This window comes from Mustela putorius, unplaced genomic scaffold, assembly GCF_011764305.1.
Source record: "Mustela putorius furo isolate JIRA1106 unplaced genomic scaffold, ASM1176430v1.1 tig00000461_pilon_pilon_pilon, whole genome shotgun sequence".
Classification (NCBI taxonomy): domain Eukaryota; kingdom Metazoa; phylum Chordata; class Mammalia; order Carnivora; family Mustelidae; genus Mustela; species Mustela putorius.
The window spans coordinates 1,302,498-1,327,862 of record NW_025421390.1 but is presented as its reverse complement, the minus strand read 5'-3'; the positions used below and the strand labels follow the sequence as shown (position 1 = coordinate 1,327,862).

At 43.4% G+C, this 25,365-nt stretch overlaps 2 protein-coding genes across 3 annotated transcripts in view; one reads left to right on the top strand and one right to left on the bottom strand.

Moving 5' to 3' along the window:
* The first annotated feature begins 723 nt into the window (after positions 1-723).
* Positions 724-25,365, top strand: part of SERPINE3 (serpin family E member 3) — a 33,961-nt gene continuing 9,319 nt past the window's right edge. The window contains exons 1-6 of the mRNA XM_004775224.3: positions 724-1,129; positions 3,169-3,447; positions 8,904-9,137; positions 10,772-10,972; positions 12,487-12,685; positions 20,239-20,339. Of these exons, the coding sequence (XP_004775281.1) occupies positions 3,192-3,447; positions 8,904-9,137; positions 10,772-10,972; positions 12,487-12,685; positions 20,239-20,339 (991 nt within the window). The 5' untranslated portion in view covers positions 724-1,129; positions 3,169-3,191. The remainder of the gene's footprint in view (positions 1,130-3,168; positions 3,448-8,903; positions 9,138-10,771; positions 10,973-12,486; positions 12,686-20,238; positions 20,340-25,365) is intronic.
* The window catches only part of INTS6 (integrator complex subunit 6), a 108,703-nt gene continuing 96,599 nt past the window's right edge, over positions 13,262-25,365 (bottom strand). For both annotated transcript variants that reach the window (XR_006606941.1, XR_006606940.1), the window contains 2 exons: positions 19,509-19,666; positions 13,262-13,553 (listed from right to left, as the gene is read on the bottom strand). The gene's annotated coding sequence lies outside the window, so the exon portion shown is untranslated. The remainder of the gene's footprint in view (positions 13,554-19,508; positions 19,667-25,365) is intronic.

Here is a 25,365-nt window from a genome sequence, read left to right as displayed (position 1 = left end):
CCCTGGACATGGAGCCTGCTTGGAATTCTCTCTCTCCCTCTTCCTCTGCCCCTATGACCCCACTAAAAAAAAGAAGAAAGAAAAGAAAGAAACCATTTAAAAAAATTAAAGTGAATTGCCCACTAAAACAAATAAACAAATAATAAACAAATTGGCCACTGATTATGAAGGTATGAGTAGTGGTCAGATGGAAAACAGCCTCATGGGTTTTCAAATAGGAATGCTTAATGCATGCCTGAGAGAAAATTACAAAGAATTTCATTCATTTCCGAAGGTCTTTTTCTTTCCTTTACATTGTAATAATTTAAAACCTATCATCTATTTTGAACTTAATACAGTGCTGAAGACCTTAATAGAAATGTATGGAATTCTGAATTGGTCACAAGGACAGACTTCTGACAGAATCTGCTTACACTTTTCCCAAAGGCGCATTTACTCATGGGTAACATAGTCTCTTTCTCAAATTAAGTCATCAGATTTATTAACTATTGTATCTAAGAAAAACAAGATGGTTATTAGTGCCTGTATTACATATAAATATATGCATTCACTTTTATTAGTAATAAACAAGGCAAGTGGCCCTGTCTCAATCTTATTATGCTCTATCTTGGGTTGTTTTTCCTTTCTCTTCTGCAGAATCTCATTTGCTCCAAGTTTCAAGTGCCCAATGACTGATTTATTGTTTCCTTCACAGGAGGAGGGGAGTAGCATTAGGTACCTGGTACCCAGCAGAAGCCGGGTAGGCAGAGTTATCAGTGGAATTCCTCAAAGTGACAAAGGGCTGGATGAGGGGTTCCTTGCTGGTACAACCAGGTCACAAGCCTAAGAAGGCTTGACGGGTGTGGCTGGCTCCCTCCCCACGACCTGCTCTGTTTCGGATCTGGGCTTTGCTGCCCCCGGCAGTGCTCCTGCCCCTGGCTTTCTGCAGGACCTCAGGCTCCAGGAATTTGGACCGAGTGGTAGAGACATCGCCGGCAGAGACGGCCACTGCCAGGTTCCTCCCTGCGCTGTCTTGTGATTCAAAGCAGACTCTGCTCCACTTTTTAAAAAGGGGAGCACGTTAATGCTGGAGACACACAAGAACAGAATCAAGCAAGGAGACACCACAGTCTGAGGCAAGAGTCCGTGAGTAAGCAGCTCATCTGTGGTGAACTGTGGTGGGGATGTGGCCACAGGGAGCCCCAGGGCACTGGAGACTGATTACTGAGGGTCCTTATGGGAGGTCGCAGGAGCTTCAAGAACACTGGGACTTGGTCATTGCACAGATGACCCGGGGCTGGGAGCTGCTCCCTCCAAACACACAGAAAGACCCCCCCCCACACACACATACACACACCATCCACCCCTCCAGTATGAAGCCATCCAGACCCTGCATTTGTGTCTGGCTGAGAAAAGGTGTTTTTCCATCTTGCACCTTCATCTGAAGTAAACACCGTTGAGCCTGGTGGCATTATTTGCCAACTCCTCATAGGACGTGACTTTGGACTGGGCCTCTCTCACGGCCGTCCTGTCTGACACCAAAGTTAGATAAGGGAGCAGAGACTGCTGTGGGCTCTCTGTGAGGCAGAGTCATTGACTACACCTTGACCTTTCTGTTCTCTGCATTAATTTCCAGCTAGAGCTCTCTCTTCCTTGGAGGGGTACCATTCTTTTGTAGGAGCGATACTGGTCTAAGTCTACTGTCTATGGGGTGCCTGGGTGGCTCAGTGGGTTAAAGCCTCTGCCTTTGGCTCAGGTCATGATCTCAGGGTCCTGGGATCGAGCCCCACATCGGGCTCTCTGCTCAGCAGGGAGCCTGCTTACTCCCTGCCTACCTGTGATCTCTGTCTGTCAAATAAATAAATACAATCTTAAAAAAAAAAAAGTCTACTGTCTGTGACAGTGCTTTTTTTATGAGAATAGTTCACATCACAAGAATTCTGGTATTCTAGTTATAATTAGCTCATTTATCAATATTCTCAGGTATATTTCTATCTTTAGTGTTTTATATTCCACTCATGGAAGACCAGGGCTTGCGTCACATGTCTTCTTTCCTTTATCTACATGTATACTGATTCAGCACTTCCATCCATCCCCCGGTGCCCATCGCAAGTGCCCTCCTTAATCCCCATCACCTGTTTCACTCATTCCCCCAACCACCTCCCCCCTGGTAACCGTCAGTTGTCTGTAAAAAAAAGCCTGTTTCTTGATTTGTCTTTCTCTCTCTTCTTTTCCCCTTTTTGTTTTGTTTCTGAAATTCCACATATGAGTGAACTTGTATGATATTTGTCTTTCTCTGACCGACTTATTTTGCTTAGTGTAATACCCTCTAGTTCCATCCTCTTCATTGCCAATGGAAAAAATCTCATTCTTTGTATTGCTGAATAATGTTCCATTGTATAAATATACCACCTCTTCCTTATCCATTCATCAATTGATGGACACTAGCCCCTGTATTTTCTTTTTAAGATTATTTATTTATTTATTTGAGAGAGATAGTGCACATGAGCAGGGGGACATGCAGAGGGAGAGAGAGAATCAACTCCCCACTGGAAAGAGAGGCTGCCCGACCAACCATGGGGTTTGATCTCAGGACCCTGGGATCATGATCTGAGCCCAAGGCAGACACTTAACCAACTGATCCACTCAGGTGCCCCAAGCCCATGTATTTTCTTAAATGATTCACCAAGTACCCTAAATCTCATTCTCTTTGTATTGGAAATACAGCTACCTTGTAAGACTGCTACAATGATTAACTGAGAAAATACAAAGTCTTCTGTAATGTACTATATAATGTATTCTTCTTCTTATTATTATTATTATCATGACAGACATAGCACAGCTACAAGCTAGGTAAATACCAAGAAATATGAGTAGAAGGTACTTCTTACATTTCTTTTCCAACCCTATGGTTTACTTCTGACCAGACCAGAGCCTTGGCCAAGGTCATACATTTAGTAAGTGACAAAGCAGCCTAAAAACCTTCCAGCCCACAGTGTGGCTTCATGGTACGTGTTTCTAATGCAGAGACAACAGAGTGCAGCAGAGCAGAGGGTGTGGGATGAGGCTGGGGACAGGGGAGGAGCAGGCCCCCGGGAACACCTCCCTCGGCCATTGTCAGCCCTGAACACAGACCAGTTCTCTGCAGAAGGGAACTGTCTGCCTCACCCTGCATCTCCTCCTTCCCAGCTGCAGGCAGCCTCCCAGCCTCCATGTGGCTGGCCCTGGTTACGCTCCTCCTGCTTCACTCCTGCCTCCATGGAGGACAGGGCGACCTCCGCGAGGACCTGACCTTACTGAAGACCGAGTTTGCGCTTCGCCTTTACCGGGACGCTGCAGCCCCTAGAAATGGAACCAATGTTGTCATTTCTCCTGCCGGTGTGTCCCTCCCTCTGGAGATCCTGCAGTTTGGAGCCCAAGGGAACACTGGCCAGCAGCTGGCACAGGTGCTGGGCTACACCGTCCATGGTAAGAGGGCTGCTCACGCTCCCGTTCACTCTGCTGCTCCCACTCCCCCTCCTGCTCAGGCTGCCTCAGGAGGTGGGGTATCTCTGAATCCAGCGGCTGGCACCAGATGACCAGACTTCAAACTTTGAATCACGATCCCCTTGATGATCTTTGAGTTTCCCTTCTAACCTCAGGTTTCATGGCGATTTTTCAATTTCATTTTACTGGCCCTTCTGCAGAGCCTACCAGGTGCCAGGAAGTGTCCAATCACCTTGTAATTTAATGTGATTTAATTAATTGTCACAACAACATAATTATCGTCATGGGTTCTGATGCTCAGAGTAGCCATATACAATTGCTAAGACTTGAGAGAAATTATAAATCATCCCTATTTGAGAGTTGAGCAAACAGACACCAAGAGCTTCAGCCACTTGCCCAAGGTCACACATCTAGTAAGTAGCACACTTGACACTCAAGCCCAAGTTGTCTGGTTCCAGAGCCCCTGCCCTTGACCCGGCTGCTTTCATAAACCTGTGATTTCTAGCCAGTGCCACCGCTGCCAACATACCTCTGTGATTACATAGTTTGGAGCAGCTCTGTCGGCAGTGACCCAAGGCTTGTGAATGTCTGGTCAACCACAGCTAGCCTACACTCAGCGCCTCTGGCTGCATGGCTGGCCCCAGGGCCCAGCCAGCAGCCCCATGCTAAACACAGACACCCATGCACATAGCTTTGGTTTCCCCATCTTGCAATAAGGTAGCAATAAAAAAGGATGGGGGTTGCAACTGCATAAATTAACATGTTCCAGAGAGTATAAGAACAAATACCCACACAGCCTGAGTGAGAGCTTCCCTGGAGCTCGAATCTTGAGGTGGCAAGTGAAGTTTAACCCTGAAGATATCAGGCACAAGGTACCAGCTGTACATCCTGTCCCCCTTCATCCATGCCCTGTCCCCTGCCAAAACCACTCTCACGATGCTGCTAGCCAGCTTCATTTTTCTCAGCGAGAATATCACAGAAATGTACGTCCCCATGGACCATTCTTCAACCACATTAGATTCAGTACAAGGCAATCCCTGAGCGCCTGTTGCGGGTGCTGTGCTAGGATCTCAGCATCCAGAAACACAAGGAAAACTCTGAACACAAGTGGCTCAGTCTCATAGGAAGGATGCACACAGAAACACTGCTCTATGCGGTGCAGTGAATGTATTTATCTGAAGTAAGTTAGTACAGGGGAGGATGCTTTTATCCCACTGGCAGGTCAGGAAGCCCCCCCCACCCGGGAAGACATGGGGTCTGAGCGGAGTTATGCAGAATAAATAGGCATGTGTAAGAGAGACAGCCATTTCAGCCTTAAAACAGAGCCTCACGGGGTGCCTGGGTGGCTCAGAGGGTTAAGCCTCTGCTTTCAGCTCAGGTCATGATCTCAGGGTCCTGGGATCAAGCCCCACATCGGGCTCTCTGCTCAGCGGGGAGCCTGCATCTCCCTTTCTCTCTGACTGCCTCTCAGCCTACATGTGATCTCTGTCTGTCAAATAAATAAATAAATAATCTGGAAAAAAAAAAAAAAAACCAGAGCCTCACAAAAGTCAGGATTCAGGGACAGAGAGAAGTGTAAGTGTTCTCCTGCAGGGAAAGGGAACTGATTACAGTTCTTTCTCTGTTATCAGGTACAGTCAGGGTCCCTGGCTAATCAAATATGATGATTAACAGGGTTTCCATAGACCCCATTCGAGAATTATCAAATGTCAGGAACACTTAATGGTCAAACCCTGTGGACCATAAATGCACCCTTTTTCTTACTCATAAACTCCTTTATTATCTTAGAGATTCATGGTTAATTATGAACAGGGATGTGCCACTTCTAGGGTTGCAGTTAATCGAATACCCCTATGCTTTGGTTTGTCCCAACCTAGCTCAAAGAACTGCTTAAAATAACCTGTCAGTGCCCGGACCCAGGTTTCCTTTTAAAAGTCAAGGCAGACCCAAAAAATGTATAAAAAGCAGTATCAAGCACATTCCAGGGTCTTGGGGCATTGTTCCTGTTTAATCAACAGAAATACCTCTCCACCTTTGCAGTGGAGCACGTCAGCATTGTCTTGTTCTCACTGCATTTCTAGCCAATACGTGACCACCAGGAGCTTTGCTAGGATTCCTACCTGCTGGTCAGACAGCACAGCATGAGACTCAGAATGGACACCAGCGGTATCCCTAAAGACCACCTTTGTTTCTGCTACACAAAACACACAATTTCCTAGTGTTCCAAGTTCGAGGGAGTTCTGGTGCTTTTCTAGGTAAATTGATAAAAGATACTTTACAGCTTTCTATTAAGCACAAGAATAATGCCCAGAACAGAAGCCTCAGAAATGAAGGTGGCCTGGCTCTTGGGAAAAAGTTCTGTGTGATGATGGTATGGATTTCACTTTTCCAGTCATTATACCGTTTGATCCCCATAGAAACCGCAAAGATTAATAATCCCCTTCTTACAAATGAAACAGGGGTTAACGATCTGGCAAGCCTCGGCAGGTGGCAGAGCCAGAATTCAACTCCCAGTGTCTCGGACCCCAAATCCTATGTTCTTGCCACAGATGCATGAAGACATAAGTGCCTGGCCTTTTCTATTTTTAACCAGCGATATCCCCATTATTCTCTCAACCCAACCAAACCTTTTGACTCCACTCTTAACTTAGCCCTCTTGTAATTCTCTAGCACGTAAAACATTAGCATCACTAAGTTTGTAGTTTGAGAATTTTATATTCATTAACCTTACAGAGTCAGGTCCCACCAGATTCCGTGTCAACTTCGGGAAGTTCAGTTCAGCAAATTGACTCAAAAGGAAGGCATTCTCCACCCTGGTCTCGCAAATGAGCTAAAATGCTCATCCGTAGCAAGAGAAATTCATGAGAACATACCATGTGTTCTTCTAGCATGTTCCTCCCACTCTGTGGCCGTCTGAGAGCCCCTCTCTTCAATCGCGCCCCCCCTACTCCATTCCTGATCTAAGGCTGTGCCCAAAGCTTTCCTTCCTTCAGCCCTCTCCTCTCCCACATCCTTCTGTGGGATCTACCTAGCCAGCTCTCCAGCAAGAAGGATGCTCTCGGGAGGGAAAGGGAGAGGGAGAGGGATTAAGCCAGCAGTAACACAATCTTCTCTCAAAGGCTACCAGGGAGGAGCAGCTCCTCATGGCTCACATCTTTAGTCCTACAGGCCCTGTCATGGCCAAGGACGTGGGAAACTCACAGTAACACAGCCAACCAGGAGTCTCTGTGCTGCAGAGCGCCATAGAGAAAGGGGCTCTCAGGAGCAGAGCAGAGGGTACTGTCTCTCACCGATGGGCAGCGGGGCGGTGAAGGGCCCCCTCCCACCACACAGTGACACTGAGCAAGCTTATCTGTTTGTCTGGACCCAGCTCCTTCGTCTAGAAATGGGGGTCACTATAGCAGTAAAGTCACAGACTTGCTAAGAGGATTCAGTGGGATGGTGGACATAGCCCCGAGTCTGTGAACACCGTCAGCAGTTCTCACACTGGAGACGTATATTCCAGCAACATCTAGAAAAGCCCTCCTCGCGTGCAAACGGGCAGGCTCAGGTGGAGAAAAGCTTTTTCCAGCCAACTTACACTGCTCCCTTAACGTTTCTGGATGAAAGAACAGCTGGTCCCCAGACCCAGATTGGGAGAAAGGACAGAGAGGAGGTCCCACTACTCTGTGGACCAGGGAAGTGTCCCACACTGTCTCACATTGTCCCTGCAGAACAACGTTTTACAGGGACATGGTTTTATAAATACACATGACCTCCTTCAGTGAGGAAAATCTGGTCAGAAGTAATTTTTCCATTCATTTCTTTATTAATTAAAATAAGGATCCTGGGCTCCTGGGTGGCTTCGTTGGTTAAGCGACTGCCTTCAGCTCAGGTCATGATCCTGGAGTCTCAGGATCAAGTCCCGCATCAGGCTCCCTGCTCGGCAGGGAGTCTGCTTCTCCCTCTGACCCTCCCCCTTCTCATGTGTTCTCTCTCTCTCTCTCTCTCTCCTTCTCTGTCTCTCAAATAAATAAATAAAATATTTTTAAAAATAAAATAAAATAACAGCCCTGGAGTTAGGCTGCAATTCACAAGATATATAAGCCAAATCAAGTCACAGTTGCAGATTCTGAGAAGTAGCTTTGCTCATGAAAGTTTTCTGGGTGAGATCTGTCCCCAGCTGTGATCTGTAGACCTGTGGCAGAGGCTCTGGCTAGAGTGTATTCTGGGTGCCTGTGCCCCTCCAGAGAACTTTGGCCGAGCAACTTGAGGAGTTTGCTGCCCTCCCCTGGCCTGGCCTCTGACACATAGCAGGTGTTGGAGTGGAGGGACCCCAAGCCACATCAGAGACTCCTTCCAACACATGCCCTAGGGGAGCCAGGACAGGGCAGTGCAGAAGGAAGCAGCAAAGCGTGTGTCTCCCAGGGCCAGTTTGTGGATAGCCACAGGGCTGTGCCTAAGAAGAAGGGGAGGAAAATGGGACAAGGAAAGGGCTTTGTTCCAAAATCAGCCTCAGGTGGAGACCTGACTGCTGGCATGTGTCTGGGACAGCCCCAGATACTCAGCTGTGCCCTGACTCACCAGTGGGTGAGATGCCCTGCTCCAGCTCCGGAGTCTCTCTTAGGGGAGACTAAAAGCCACAGCCAGGGAATAACATCGCAAAAAAGAAATCCGCTATTGGTTATGGAGAGAAGGAAGCAATCTCCTGTGTAAATCATAAATAAATAGAAGTCCAGCCACCATCCAAGAGGGTGGAAACTACCGATTCTTGCAAATGCTTATCATTTCCTAAATGTTCTTGGAGGTTCTTGCTGACATTAATAGCTCCAGCTATCCGCTGGCTCTTAGGGAGATGGGGGATGGGAGGCATTCTTACCTTTCCGCTGTGTTTCTCACATCGAAAACATCGTTCTAAAAGAGGCCACTTCTAAACATCCCTCAGACTTATGACATGCAGTCGTGAGAATGGATGTAAGGCCCTGTACAAGGTACATGAACAATTTGACACCGTGGCCACCGTCTGTCATTGTTATTTATGACACTCCTCGTTAATCGACTGACTTCTTAAATATTTGAAGCCCCATCGCCCTGCACATCAGACCAGCAGCTTTCCCAGCCCTCTGGACTCTCATGATGTCTGCTCAACATGTCTGACTCAAAAAGTTAGGGAGGGAGAGTCTCTGGGGTGTTGGTAGTGATTTTCTGTTTGACTTAATCCCGGTTTGATTTCTCACACATCTTGCATGGCTTCCCCCCCAGCTTTTCATCTGCGGATCCAGGCCAATTCCTGGGCAATTTAGTCATGACTTATGCAAATAGACTTTAATTGGTAGATGAGCCTGTGAGACGAGAGTGGAGTTGCTGAGGCCCCACTTCCGTGCACTGCATAAAGACAGATGGTGTAACTCCTTACCTACACTCACCGCTGTCCATTTATCCCAACACCTTTTTCCCAGACGGAAGGGTGAAAGAGATCTTACGCACTGCTTACACCACGTTGCCCAACTCCGGTCAAGGCACCAGGATGGAGCTGGCCTGCACCCTTTTTGTGCAAGCTGGAATGCCACTCTCCCCCTGCTTTGTGGAGCAGATCTCCCGGTGGGCCAACAGCAGCGTGGAGCCAGCCAACCTCAGTGAACCCAGCAGCACCAGCATGCAGGCCAAGGAATGGGCCTCCTGGAAGATCGCAGGTAAAAGAAACCATTCACCTCGGTGAGGCTGATGTCAGAGGGCTATGAACACAGGTACCAGGCCTTGCTGGTCAGAAGCCACATGGATGGATACTCAGGTCACCCTCGATTGCAACAGAAGTTTGTTCTCCTGGGAGACTCTACCCTTAAATGACATGCTCTATGAAGCAAGCAAGCTGACATTTGGCCTCCTTCTGCCCATCTTCCCACACGCACGCGCAGAAGGGAGCTCTTCAGAGCCTCCTACCTCCAGGGGAGCCCTGCAGGCTTTGCTGTATGCACCTTTTCCCCTAAGGTGAATCCTTGACCATCTCCGCCTCCCTAGCTCTGCTGTCATCTACAATTTCTGTGACAGCAAAATAAAGTAGGAGCCAAAAAAGTTCTTGGAATTCAAGCAGAGAAAAAGTTAATAAGACATTGGGCCCCAATGTCTTTGATAAATGTTATCGAAGAAAAACACTTAGAAATAACCTAATTGCCCAGATTTCCATGAATTATAGGACCTACATATCATGCAATTGGAATTAGTAAAGATGGTAAAAATTAGTACACTTACTGAGGATCCGTTTACTGATTTAATTCTTTTCTAAGTGCACTGTTTTCATTATCTCTGTTTATCCTCATAGCAATCCCAGGAGATAGGTGCTGTTCTTGCCCCCAGTTTACAGGTAGAGGAACTGAGGCACAGAGCCAGGATCCCAGCCCAGGCAGTCTGCCTCTAGCATTCCTGATAATTACAAGGGTTACACAAAAATAGGGAGAATGTTCAAGATATATCAATTTATCAACCACCCCCCCCCGTCTGTTTTCTTCAATGCTTCCCAATGTCTTTTCAGTGTACTTAAAAGTGTTTAATTCACTATGCTGTGGGGTGGGGGTGGCACAAGGCCACACAGCTGCGGTCAGCCCCACCCGCGGTGATCGTCCTCCATGGAAGAGGGGCGGCCAGGGAAGAGCCTGGAGTCTGGGGCCGGGCTACTTGTGTTCAAATCCATGGTCTCTGTCTTGAGCAGCTGGATGGTCTGTGGCTTGACCACTCACACATACGTGACCTGGGACAACTTCTCCAGGCTTTGGTGCCCTCTCTGTAAAACTGGGAATAACAATTGAACTGATGGGAGGTGTCGGTGAGGGTTTGTTAAAGCATTTCAAACAGAGCACAATATCTGTTTTTATTAATAAAGGGCCGAGGCAACAACCATCGCAGAGCCTGCTGTCTTCTCTCCAGTAATGCATGGAGTTTGAAGACTGTGCCCTGGATGTTACTGTCTAAGCAAAGACTCTGCCATGGATGAGTCCCAACAGCGGGGGGTTGGGGGGGCGGTGAGGTGGGCGGGAAGAGGAGGGGGTACACCATGCAACAGCCCAGCCACAACACCCAGTGCGCCTCCCAGGCCCACCGGACAGTACGTACCTAAGGCCCCTGGGAAACACCCAGCCAGGACCAACGGGAGCCTCCCAACCTGTTTTGCAAAGGATGAAAGCATGGCCTTCAGCAAAGCTAGTTATACCTCCTGTTATTCCCCAACTAATGATACTGACAAGCAGGCCACAAACCCAAGCTCAGGGATGCCCTGGAACCCTCCAGGACAGGTACGCCGATCTCAGCAACCCCATCGTTCTCTCACTTGCAGGTGATGACCCAGGTGGTCCAACGTGGGAGCATGGTGGCGGGGCAGGCCTGGCCCAGCTGGCACTAGTGAGCACCATGTCCTTCCAAAGCACCTGGCGGCAGAAATTCTCCTCTAGGGACACCCAGCTCCTGCCTTTCACCGGCGCCCAGGGCCTCGTCCTCCAGGTCCCCATGATGTACCAAATGGCCGAGGTCAACTACGGTAAGCTCCTTCCCCACCAGCAGGGCCGTCTTTCATGGGAGGAACACAGGAGTGATATGGGCAGGGAGAGGAGAGCAGTGGGCGATCTAGAAGGAGCCACAGTGTTTCTCTGCCTTCCCTCCGCTGTGAGGTGTGTGAGGAGTGAGGAGAGCCCAGGGTGCCAGAAAACCCAGAGAGGACAGTGAGGAGAGGGGGTGGTGGGGGAGAAACCTAATTTCGCGCTTGACATTTCCCTCTGCACCTACTAAGAGGCGTTAGTGTAAAACCAAAAATGTTTGGACCAAACCACCCCCACCCCGGCAGGCACCCCCATAAAATGAACAGCTGCTTCATGGTTTGGTGCTGACATAGCACAAAAGATTGAGAGTCCAGTCTAGAAAGCTCTCGAGAGCGCCCCGCCGTGGACCTGACATCCGTCATCCCGCCCTGCCAGGGTGGTCACTCATCCCAGCCCACGGGGGTGCAGGTGCCGGGTCAGTGCCAGGAGACCCTGCCCTGCAGGCTGGCTCGTGGTGTGGACACCTCCGTGGAGTCCCAGCAAGGCAAGAGCAGAAGAGAAGGGACCCAGCTGCCTGTGCCCACACCTCCCTCTCCCAGCCCTCGTTTGCAGGCTCAGCCCTTCCAGCTCTGGGACTAATTCTGTTCCCATTCAGGGAAAAGCCAGTGAGACAGTGTTTTAGGAACTCTGGCATTTAGAAAACTTGCTGTCGTCCTGCTTCGATTCCATGCAGAACGCATTGTGAGTGCTCGTCACAATTTAATCATTTGTTTATTCATCCAGTAATTATTAACTGAGGTCAAGTAAGGTGAGAGTGGGAAGAACGTCAACCAGATAAGTGAATATGTATTTATGACTTTTATAGTTCTTGTTCCCAAAGTTTTCCCCATTGCTGCTGTGACCCATGTTGGTTGATCTGATTGTCTGCTGCATAAAATTTCCCAATTTTATGGGTTTAGAACTTTTGTTGAAAGAACGATCTAGCACGAAGAGCCTGGGTCCCCACATGGCCACAAATGGCCAGGATTGGAATGGCTTCCCCTTTAAGACAGGGCACCTGGGTGGCTCAGTTGGTTAAGCATCTGCCTTTAACTCAGGTCATGATCCCCGGGTTCTGGGATCAACCCCCACATCAGGCTCCCTGCTGGGGAGTGTTTCTCCCTCTCTCTTCCCCCGTTCATGCTCTCTCTCATTTGTTCTCTCCCTCAAATAAATAAAGTCTTAAAAAATAATAATAATTTAAAAAACAAACAAACAAAAAAGACAGTAGATGGCTCTCCCATGTGCCATCATCCTCACTGTACCCAGACACTGAAGACCCTGTGACTCAAGACCTACAAGGATATCTTAGAAATTCTAAGTCTTAAGATCAGAAAGGGTGACAGTCTTTGGCCTCAACAGCTTTCAAAGGGTGAGACAGACACCTATTAGTAAAATGTATTGTTTCCCGTTCTGCGAGATGGCCCTTCCCCAGCTCCTGGGACAGAACTAATCCCCCCCTCTACTGAATCCCTAGGTCAGTTCCAGGACCCTGCAGGCCATCAGGTGAGGGTACTAGAGCTGCCTTACCTGGGAAGTACAGTGAGTCTGCTCCTGGTTCTGCCACGTGACAAAGACACCCCACTGAGCCTCATTGAGTCACACCTCACAGCCAGCATTCTCCACGTCTGGACCTCCAGCCTCAGGAGAGCCAGAATGGATGTGTTCCTGCCCAGGTGAGTGGCCGCCTCGTCCTTACAGGGTGCTCTGCATTAGAGAACCCAGGTGGTCTGACTCTAGAGTCTGTCCTTAACCACTGGGCCCACTTGTCTAATGTACCCCTAGAGGTTAGGAACAAGGAGGAGCGACCCTAGAGTTGGGGTCCAGGTCAGAGTTTCTGCTGACTAGCTCATGATGCGGATAAAACAGACTTAATTTCCTGGAGTCTTCTCAAGAGAAGATACTCTGCCTTCACTGGGCCAGACTGGAGGCCCCGGGTTTCACGCTACAACCAGTTCTCTGAGCAGGGAAAGAAGAACAGTATAGTTACCTTGGAGGAATGTGCCCCAGATCTTACCACATCCTAAGAGTATACAACTGTCATTTTTTTCCAAAACCAAAGACCCAAGATAATTTATGTCATTGAGCAAATGCCAATATAATTCTGATCAGAAGGCAAATTAAGGTGTAAAAAATTCAAGACTTGTAGTCTCTGTGCTGAAGGTTCTCCTTCTCTCTCAATAGAGTTGAGCTTTTCTTTAAGAAAACCCAGTAGGTACAAATACAAATTGTTAAAAAGTAAAGGTTCTAGATTTTGCTTTTCCAAAGCGAAATTTATTTGCAAAGCTCATTACTTGACAAAGAATTCCGTATTGAAATTCTTTAAATGATAAGCTTCTCTCGTACATTTGAAATCAAAGTGAACTTGTAATTAGTTTGTAGACCAGTATCAAACAAGGACTGTTGTCCGAGGGCTTGGGATACGGATTCCTCATGCTCCTTCCTGCTGGCCACTTTGGCTTTCTCTGCTGTCCAGGCCCTCAGCACCACTGGGCCAGTGGTCTTGGCAGTGCTCCTTCGAGGAGTTAAAAATAAGCCCAGACTCTGAAATAAAAACACACAAAGAGAGATCCAGTGAGTTAAGGCCAAGGTCTAAAGTGGGATATGGCATAACCAGGGCAGAAGGTGAACATAAATCTAAGAGAAAGCCTGTGTCTCCCCAAACCAAATATCTGGACCCCAAATAAAAGTGGAAAGTCAGGATGCCAGCAGATCTCTAGCAGGGAACAGAAGCAACCCTAGCCTTTCTGTTCTGTTTGAGAGAAGCCCAGAGAAGGAAGAGGCACTTTTGATGTGGAAAGTAGACAGAGAGTGCAACCCGGTGCAGGAATCTGTCAGTCTCTTCAGAATGAGGGGACAGATGGTTGTCCTCATCCTGGAGCAGCTGCTGTGAGGAAGAAGCCCCAGCAAGATGCCCAGCTTCTTCGAGAGGTCTCCACTGTCTAATTCCACCTTCAGAATGATCTGAAACACCCCAAAGACAGGGACAGGATGGGGCTGCAGAGATCATAACAACACACAGTATGAATTAACACTTGACCTTGTCCCGATATATTTCTTTTTTATCTCCCTTAGAGTATGGAGTCTACCATCCAGAAGGTTTTAGGAAAATGAGGCTGTTTCACAAGCAAAATTCACCAAGTAAAGAAACAACTTCAAACCCTTGAAGGAATACATAGAGAAAGAATTAAAATGAGGTTTTAGGTCTAAATTTGGGTACAAAATGTTGGACCATGGTAGACACAAGTCATGTTTTGGAAAAGAACTTACCTCTAGTTCTGCAGATCATTGATTCATCATTTAACATGATCTGCTTTATAGCCAGCCTGCATTTTTCATGTAGCAAAAGCAAAAACTTCTGCACCCTGTGGGTAGCAATACAAACATTGTGTGGCATTGAGGTGTGCCTTGGGGTTAAACATCCCCAAACAGTGTATTAGTAGATTCTGGATGAATGATGATGTCTAGCTTCCAAAGTAATATTTTATTTATGAAGACATAAAATAAAATGTATAGGGACAATTAGTCTTCATTAGGGATATTAGTTAACCAAAAGAATAATCAAGAAAGCCAACAAGTGCTAACAAAGGTCATTTATATCCATAATAATGTAATACCCCACAAAAAAGACTAATAATGTCAAATATATATTTGTTTAATGAGTAAGACATTTGGTTATTAGATCGACATAGTAGGAAGCTAAACATGAGCATTTCTTTTCTGACAATAGAAGTGACATAGTGTTTTTTTATTGAATATAATTAACAGACAGTGCTACAGTTTCAGGTGTACAGTGTAATGAATCACAAATTCTATACATTATTCAGTGTTCATCATACTAAATGTACTTTTTTTTTTAAAAGATTTTATCTATTTATTTGACAGACAGAGAGAGAGATCACAAGTAGGCAGAGAGGCAGGCAGAGAGAAAGGAAGAAGCAGGCTCCCTGCTGAGCAGAGTGCCCGATGCGGGGATTGATCCCAGGATCCTGAGATCATGACCTGAGCTAAAGGCAGAGGCTTAACCCACTGAGCCAGCCAGGTACCCCAATAAATGTACTTTTAATCCCCATCACCTATTTCACCCACCCTCCACCCACCTCCCCTCTGGCAACCACCAGTTTTTTCTCTGTATTTAAGAGTCTGGGTTTTTCTGTATGTGTCTCTTTTTCTCTTTGTTTCTTATAAGTATTTTAAAAATTCACCAGATCTTATATATTCGGAAGTTTTGGCCTTCCTTTTAAAGGGCTGCTAATCATTGTCATGTGTGGATTATTTTTTTTTTTATGGGCATTTTCTTTTTTTGTTTTTTTTTTTTTCTTTTAAGGTTTATTTATTTATTTATTTGACACAGAGAGAGAGAGAGAGATCATAAGCAGGCAGAGAGGCAGGCATAGGGGGAAAGGGAGAAGCAGGCTCCCCGCTGAGCAGAGAGCCCGATGAGGGGCTCGATTCCAGGACCCAGGCTCATGACCTGAGCTGAAGGCAGAGGCTTAACACACTAAGCCATGCAGGTGCCCTCTTTCTTTTTTAAAAAATTAAGATATAATTCACCTAACCATAAAATTCATTCTTTTAAAGCATACAATTTAGAGGTTTTTAGTATATTGGCAAAGTTGTGCAACCATCAGCACTATTTAATTTCAGAACATTTTCATCACCTCTAAAGGAAACTCTGTGCCCATTAGTAGTCCCTCCACATTCCTTCTCCTCACTAGTGTCCTAGGCAACCACTAATCTACTTCCGTTCTCAATGGACTTGTCTGTACCATAAATTTCATATAAATGAAATTGTACAACATGTAGCCTTCTACATCTGGCTGCTCTCACTGAGTATACCGTTTTCAAGGTTCATTCTTGTCGCAGTGGTACATCAGTACTTCATTTTTTTTTATGGTGGAATAATTTCCTATCATATGGATATTCTACATTTTGCTTTATCCATTCATTGGTCTATAGACATGTAGTGCCAGGAAACTTTTTGGCATGTTTTTACATTTTGGCTTCTGAAATACATTGATGTGCACATTTTTGTGTGGGTATGTTTCTTGGTTACCTAGGAATGGAAATACTGAGTCTTGTGTTAACTCTACATTTTATACCTTGAGGACCTACCAGTTTTCCAAGGAGCTATACCACTTTACATTCCCACCAGCAATCTATGAGGTTCCAGTTTCTCCATACTCTTGTCAATACTTGTTATCATCCATCTTTTTTGATAAGTCCCTCTTCATGTGGGATGTGTGGTGGTACAGAGGTTTCATTTTGGTTTGATGAAAGTTTCCAGAGTGGATAGTGGTGGTTGGATAGCAATGTGAATATACTTCATGCTACTGAATAATGTCCTTAAAATGGTAAAATTCTATGTGGTGTATATTTTACTACCGTTTTGGTTTTTTTTTTTTTTTAAGTCCCTCTGAATGGAGGGAAGGATTAAAAAGTAGGGATTTTATAGTGTTTACATTCAGAAACTACATAGTTTTCCTTAGTTACATTGGTAGGATTCACCAATCCCCTTGCCTTCCAGCAATACCCTTCTCTGTGTTTTGGCTTCTCCCTCAGGTTGAAGGCAAGATGGCTGCAACCTGTCTAACCTCACAACAGTGTGTGACAACAGCTTTGGAGAAGAAAACCCCCATTTTTTCTTGTAGCCATCCTAGTTGGTGTGAGGTGGTTTCTATGGTGACTTTCATTTGCATTTCCCTAATAACCGATGATGTCAAGCATATTTTCATGTGCTTTCTGGCCATTTACACATCTTTTTTGAAGAAATAGCTATTTGAATTTCCTCTCCACTTCTAAATTGGTTGTCTTTACTGCTGACTTGTTATAGTGCTTTATATATTCTGGATGCTAGTCCCTTATTAGATTTATAGTTTGCAAATATTTACTCCCATTTTGTGGATTGTCTTTTCACTTTCTTGACGGTGTCATTTGAAGCATTTTAATGAGGTTCAGTTAATTTATTTTTTCTTTTATTTCTTGTGCTTCTTTGATGTCATTTCTAAGAAACCATTGCCTAACCCAGGTTACAAAACCTATGTCTATGTTTTTCTAGTAATTTTTAGTTTTAGCTCTTATATTTTAAATTAATTTTTGTATTATGAGGTAGAGGTCCAATTTCATTCTTTGCATGTGGTTATCCAGTTGTCCCAGCAGCATTAATTGAGAAGACTATTCTTTCTCCCATTGAATTTTCTGGGTACCTTTGTTTAAATTAATTGACTGTAAGTTAATGGGTTTATTTCAATGGATTTAGTTTCAGTTCTAGTCTATAGGCACAAATGTCTATACTTTAGCCAGTATGACACCATCTTGATTACTATAATGTTTAGAAGCAGGAAGTGTTAGCCTTTTGACTTAGTTCTTCTTTTTTCAAGATTGTTTTGGCTAGTCTGAGTCCCATACATTTTCATATGAATTTTAGGATCAGCTCATTGGTTTCTGCAAAAAAGGCAGTTGAAATTTTGATGATGATTGTGTTTAATGTGTATATCTATTTGGGAATACTGCTAACAATATTAACTATTCCAATCTGTGAACACAGGACTGTTTTCATTTTATTTATGTGCTCCTTAGGTTCCTTCTATTATGTTTTTTTAGTTTTCAGTTTACAAGTTTTGTATTTTTTTTGTTAAAATTATTTCTAAGTATTTTATTCCTTTTGATGCTATTATAAATAGAATTTTATTTGCAGATTATTCATTGATAGTATAAAAAGGTTGACTTTTGTACCCTGGTCTCATATCCTGCCACCCTGATTAACTCATTTATTCTAAGAATTTTTTCACTCTGTGTATGTATTCCTTAAGATTATATATATACAAGATCAAGTCATTTGTGAGTAGAGATAGGTGTACTTCTTTCTTTCTAATCTGGATGCATTCTATTTCTTTTTCTTGCATAATTGCCCTCCATGCCCTTCAGGACAATGTTAAATAGAAATAGTGGACATCTTTCTCTTATATCTGATCTTAGGCAGAAAGCATTCAGTCTTCACCAGTAAGTATGATGTTAGCTGTAGGTTTTCTGTAGAGGCCCTTTTAGAGACTGAAAATTTTCCCTTCTGTCCCAAGTTTATTGAGTAATTTTTGTTTTCATGAAAGGGTATTGGATTTTTTCCCCACATGCTTTTCTACATTTATTGAGATGATCGTGTGGCCTTTGTCCTTTATTCTGTTAATCTGGTCTTTTACACTGATTTTCATATGTTGAACACACCTTGCATTCCTGGGATAAATCCCACTTGGTCATGGTGGGATTTATATTTTGCTGCATTCAATTCACTAATATTTGGTTGAGGATTTTGTGTCTATATTCATAAGGGGTATTAGTTTGTAGTTTTCTTTTCTTGTGATATCATTGTCTGGATTTGGTAAAGGGCAATTTTTTTTACTCAAGATATTTTTGTAGCATTTCTTCTGGGCTGGCCTTCATAGCCATACAAGGAAAAAAAATCACTCTCACCTTTTATGGTCATGCCTCACTTTTACTATTATCTTTAGTTACTAAAAAATATTACCCAGTTTTATCGCCTACCATAATCACTGTATTTGGCTTCAAACATCCCCGAGCTTTTTCTCAATATCCCTGAGAAACACTAAAACCGAATTGAGAACAATAAAGTGCATGAGTTATGTTGGGCATTGTTGAGCACTTTACAAGAATTATTTCACTTAATCTTCACAAATCTAATAACTAAACACTATTATTATGCTCATTTCACAAATAAGGAATTGGAGGCAAAGAGAAGTAAAGTAACTTGCCCCAGTTCCCTCGGCCAGTAAGAGGCTGTGCCAAGATTCAAACCCTGGCATTGGACTCCCAAATTCATGCTCTTAACCAATATGTTTCAGCATTGAGAGTTTTCAAAATGGATGTGTTTTAAGTATTTAAGAAAATTTCAGAAGAGGTGATCAAAATTTTTTGAGAATGTCAGCATAGTTGGAGGAATCATGTGTACCTTTTTGGAAAACTATTCTAAAGATCCCAAACATATATTTATGAGAAAATACGATACTTCTGTTTAAAATATTGGTCACCTTGTCTTGTATGGCAATGAAGATCTTTGATATTAAATGGTCTTGTCCAGTATTTTTACTTTCCTACAAGTTCTGCATAGTTTATAGAAAAAGATCATCTAAATTCTTTTTTTTTCTAGTTTATAGTATTTTTTTCATAGTTTATAGAAAAAGATCATCTAAATTCTAATTTTTTTTTATTTTTAAAGAAAAATAACATGAGCAATCCTTTCAAAGGATCCTTCAACAGTAAAATTTTCAATGCTTTGCCCTTGGAGAAATATTACAAAGTTGGTGTGTTGATTCTTCCTGCTCTCAGGACTTAATAGGAAAACCAAAATTTTTACTTGCATTTCTTCCCTCCTGTGCATCAAAGACACACAATGAACACAGCAAACACAAAAATATGGCTTATCAAATATGAACATATTCAATGACACACTCTATTGTTAATCAACAGCTGCTTTTCTGCACCTACTATGTGAGATGTCTCACGACATGGGAGGTAGCAAAGGGTAGACGCCAAGAGCACAGGCTCTGCATGCAGACAGCCTTGCTTTGAGTTGAGTTCCATCACATATTCATTACATCATCTTGGGCAAGTGTCCTAATCTCTTTAGGCTTCAGTTTTCTCATCTGTAAAATGAGGATAATAATAACATAGTTATGTGAAGATGAAATTAGATAATCTACATAAAACACTTGTCAGAGTATCTAGTACATTGTAAGCAGTCATTAATTAGTTACTGTTAGGAAGTAAAGAATTGACTGAGATATCCTCTCTTCTCAAGTAGTTCATAATATCATAAATAACAGTAATAGGAAGGAGGATAGTACATACACCAAAAGAGCAGAACAAATGAAGTGTCACTGGGGACTTAGCAACCAAAGGACACAAAACAGCTGGAGAAGAGAGGAGGGGATAACAACTGAATGGAGCTTAGAGGACATGGAGGTAACTCAAAAGCCATCAAAGGAGATGGGGTGGAAAGAACAGCAAAAACAAAGGTATAGAGGTGGAAGAGAGCCCTGTGTGGTCAGAGTAGTCAGTGGGTAGGGTTTAGAAGGAACAGTGAAAAATAAAGCTGAAAATGAGGCTGGAGATCCCTGACTTCCAAGTTAGGGAGTTTGGCAGTCATGTGGTGTGTATGAAAATATTTTGAATGAGATTTTTAAATGAAAGTTGATGGTTTGTTTTTGTTTTTTAGATTCAGGATCCAAAATCATTTCAATTTAAAAAGCATTTTAAATTCTTGGGGAGTCACCGATCTTTTTGATCCACTCAAAGCTAACTTGAAAGGAATTTCAGGTAACATTTCTTCTTTCAAAATTTTTGGCATTGTGCTTGGGGGCAGCTTTGTCATACTTTGATTAAGGGATTTTCATCTACCAAGGCTTCAATGGTACAGTCAGAGTTAACATTATTTAAAAGAGGAAAGAAAGCTTTGCTTTATATAAATTCTTATATAAACATATAAGATGTATAAGCATATTCTATTGCTCCAGATAAAAGCCAAACTTGGGTTGGACTTTGTGGGAGAGGAGTGTTTCTTGAGACCTCTAAGCCCTGTTTTGGAGACCACCTTCAGAGTGAGGTCAATGGCCAGAGAACACAATACAACTCAGCCTCCCTCTGCCTGTCATGACTGAGAGCATGCCAGAGACAGCAGTGCAGCAACAGAACTCTTCATTCTGCCCTCCCACTGTCATGCTAGCCTCACAGTTGCCCTTTGTTTCTACCTCTTTCCTCTCCTGCCCTCCTCGTGCCATTTCTGTTCTCTTCCCATAAACTAACCTTGAAACTCTGTCATCCAACCAAGTTCCTTTCTTCAAATTACTTACGTCCCTGTAATCTTGCCCTAAAGTTGTTCTCCTTTCCCAAGTCCATATTAAAATTCTTTGCCCCTAGTAAATGCGCTGCTACTAATCAATAGGAGCTGTATTTGCTTATGATCTGACATAATATTACACCAAATATTAAAAAAAGAATGGAATGCCAAAACCTTATGTTCCAGATTCTTCTATTAGATTAGCCTTCTAATTAATCTTCTATTAGCCTTCCATTAGATAAACTATTGCTAACTCCAAAGGCTCAGGTTTGTTTCTGCTCTGGATAGTAATAAGTTATTTGTATGAAGATGATGCTGTAGCAAGTATTTTCATTGCCTGATAAGTATTTCTTTGCCTGATAAGCTTCAGAATCTCCATTTTAAATGCTAGAACCTCATCACACAGAGTTTTCTAAAGCTTGCTCAAAATCTTATTAAGCAATCACACACATAAACACACACAAACACACATAGGAATTTGGTCCATAAAAGCAATCTTGGCTTGTGTGTTAAATGTAACTAGACAAGCTAAATGGCAGTTACTTATCAAATAAAGCATAGGAGGAAAGATCTATTCTAGATTTTTTAAAACCCACCAGCACTGTTCTCATTACCTAAACATGCAAAGAGATAAGCATAAGCAAAGCAATAGTCAAGTTTGGGCATAGTGCCCCCAACAATGCTTGATGCACAATGGATAGCCAATAAATACTGTTGACTTGGTTGAATGACGCAACCAGGAATTTTCCCTGGTGACACAGGCATAATCTGATACTGTAGGGAAAAGAGAAAGCCTAGAGTGAAAGAATCAGAGGTCAAGGAAAGGGGAAGGGATAATGAACTTGAGTGTACTCTATCTTTAATAATGTGCAAAATCCAATCACAGTGTCTGTGACTCCAGAACTAGCTAGGGAATTCCTTTTGTTGATGATGATACCATTCTTCCTTTGATCATTCTAGTTCAAAACTTTGGGACCATTCTTAACCTTTTCTTCCACACCAATACACTCAATTGATCACTGTGACTCACTGATTGTTTCTTCATAGTTCTTAATCTCTTTGCCTTTATGTCCTAGAAGTACATCTCCAAGTACCATTAATCCTATGTCCTCAAATAGGACTGTGCTTAACCCACCCACAGCATCATGCAGCTCCCCTACTGATAAAGACTTCCAAGGCCCATAAGCTCTCTGGACAAGATATAACAAGCACCCTCGTTTAGAAAGAACAATTTTTCATGCCTTTTTTATGATGTAGTTAAAGTCTATGTAGATTTGTTCAAACCAGCAGAAATACAGGCCCATGGATCTAACTTGTTAAATAATTACCGAGCAGTTAGCATGTGCCAAGTGTGAAGCTTAAATTAATGTCTGTTACTGATAAAACACATCAGCCTTATCTTCTCCCATAAAGTTTTGTTCCTCTAACACGGGCTCACCAAAAAATGATCCAATCCCTGTTTTTATAAATAAAGTTTTAATGAAACAGCCAACTCCCATTTATGTACAGATCATCTGTGGCTGCTTTCCTGCTACAATGGCAGAATTAGGCAGTTGCAACAGAATGCATATGAACTGCAATTGCTAAAATATTTAATATCTTGGCCTTTACAGATAAAGTTTGCCAACTACAGTATTGCTTTCCAATACCCTTCTTTAAACACAATCAAGAGACTAGTCACTTCATTGCCTAAGTGAGCTATTGACTTAGTTATAGAGACATGGTGACTGAATCTAACAAATAGTTTCATCATTCCTAAAATGAGGTGGCTACCACCCACTTCACATCTTACTTATGGAAATAAAATTATTTAACATACAGCAAAGCATCAGCAGAGAGCTTTCCAGAAAATAAGTCATCAGAAAATGCTGGTCTCCCTTCTTATAACTAATGAGGCTATGAAGCAGTTTTGTGCTTTTGGTAGAAGCTCAAACCACAGGGAATATTTGGCCTTTTCTTTCTATTTCGTTCCAGTGCCCAGAATCATTTTACTTAAGTTCTCCTTCCCCATTTAAGTTCTCCTTCCCATTTAAAAGTGACTTGTCTCTTCCTTCATGGCATCAAATCCCTTCCTGTTGCCTAAAAAAAAAAAAAAAAAAAAAAAAAAAAAAAAAAAAAAAAAAAACTTGTTCAGTATGATCTCAAGGCCTAGCTGAGCCCAGGTTATAATTTTTCTCCCTAGACATCCTTGACACTACATGTTATAAAGCTTTTAAGAGTAATTCCAGTTTCACTTACACAAAAGGTACCAGCTGGATATATACTTCTCAAGCAATCAAAAGGATCAGCAGGCTTTGATACAAACCCATGCTTCCTAATCCAAGAAATACTACTTTTGCATAAAGTTAAAACTTCAAAGAAACATCTTTTTCTTGACTTTTATAAGTGAATAATTAGTTTCCAATGTCTGCTCAGTGAGAACTACAAGCTCCATGTTACTACAACTCAAATGAGAAAAACACTCATAGTTGTTTGGATACATACTGAAGTTAACTTATAGCACACCAGATGACTGATCAGAACTGCAATAGAGCATCAAGATGGTGAGATAGATCATTTCCAACTTCAGTCCCCCTCCTAAGAAGACCAACTAGCCGCTGTCCATAGACAAGTCACCACTGTGTAAATCCCAACACCCTTATGTGAAACTGAAGCACCACTCTGAACCACAGAGACTGAGAAGACCACATTATATTGGTAAATGGAGCAGCTACACTTGGTCTGTATCACTCCTCCTCCAGGCAGGCACAGCACTCACCAAGAGTGCCCTCTCAGGCCTAATATAATTTCTCCAGTGAGAAAAGAAAACCAAGGTGGACATCCAACTCTTCCAGTGTTGCAGGACACTTTCTGGAAAATCCATTCAAGTCTTGCCTCCTGGGGAAGACTTAGGAATCAGATAGAGAAGGAGAATGTGGGAGGCAAGACTTATACTAGTCAGCATTCAGTCCTTGGCAGACCATATTCCTGCCTGTAGCAGTACCCAAGCAAAGACTCCAGCCATCAAGAATGCCCATCTGCAAGGCCAGGCTGGTAGCCCCAACCGGCCAGAAAGCATGGCTGGCTATTCTGCCTGATTTGGATCCCTAGTCAATGGACCATACTACCACTCTACCTTGCAGAAAAGCAAATTCACAGCCCTACTCAACTGCTAGGCACAGTCTCAAGTCCCATCCATCAAGGAAGCCTGACAAGAGAACCAGTTAGTTGAGAAGCCCATCCTACAGCTCTGCTTGGGCAGAGAGCCTGGCCAGCAGTCCTTCCCAACTGTTGAGCATATCCCCTACCTCCACATAACCAGGGAGTTTGAAGAATGACCTTGGGGAGCCTTGTAGCCCAATCCACAGTGCTACTAAGTCACAGAGCCCAGCTTGTAGCCCCACCCAACTTCAGGGCACAGAAGGCAGCCCCACCTGAACATGGAGCCCAACCAGCAGCACCATCCAGTTGGGAAGCACAGCATAAGACTACCTGACCAGGAAAGATTGTAGAGTCCCTCTCAGAGTTACCCAATTATGGTGTCCAACCAGTGGCACTACCCTGTCAGGGAACACAGCTACAACTTCATTGACTAAGAGTTGATTGTAGTCTTAGGGACTCAACCTCACTGTGAAAGGATTGAGCCACTAACTCTGACATAGCCAGAAGTGCCACCGGAACAGCAAGCCCACCCAGCAGCACTGCTTGAATACAAACCCAACCAGCAGCCCCACCCAGCCACAGAATTAAGGCAGCAGCAGCCCCCTGCAAACTCAAAGCATATGGAGAGGTTTTGCCCACACAGGGATGATGACAGTAAGCCCTAACCTGCCCACAAATTCTACCAGCTGATTGGTAAATATCTTTCCTTACCAAAGCAATCCTGTAAAGCCTGGAAAAGGAGACCCCTTACTGAAATGCACAGATACCAATACAAAGAAGCAAGGACCATGAAAAATGAGAAAAATATACCATTCAAAGAAATTAATAAAGCTCCAATAGCTACCCTAAAAATGTGGAGATGTTTGAACTGTCTGACAAAGAATTCAGAACAATCCTCTTGAAGAAATTCAGCAGACTACAAGAACACAGAGACAACTAACAATATTAGGAAAACAATGCACAAAATAAAAAGTTCAAGAAAGAAATAGAAACCATCAAACAAAACCAAACCAAGAAACCCAAACAAACGGAGATCCTAAAGCTAAAGAATAAAATGACTGCACTGAAGAATTCAATAGAGAGCCTCAACAAGACTCAGCCAAACAGAGTAAACCATCAACTGGAAGATAAATCATTTGAAATTACCTAGTCAGAGGAACAAAAAGAAAAAAAGAATGAAAGGGTGAAGAAAGCCAATGGAAATTGGGGACATCACAAAAGAAAAAATATGCTCATATGGGAATCCCAAAAGATGAAAGGAAAAAAAGGGAAAGTCTACTTAAAGCAATAATGGCCAAAAATGGGGAGAGAAATGGGCTTGCATATTCACAAGGCCCAATGAATCCTAATAGGTTGAACCCAAAA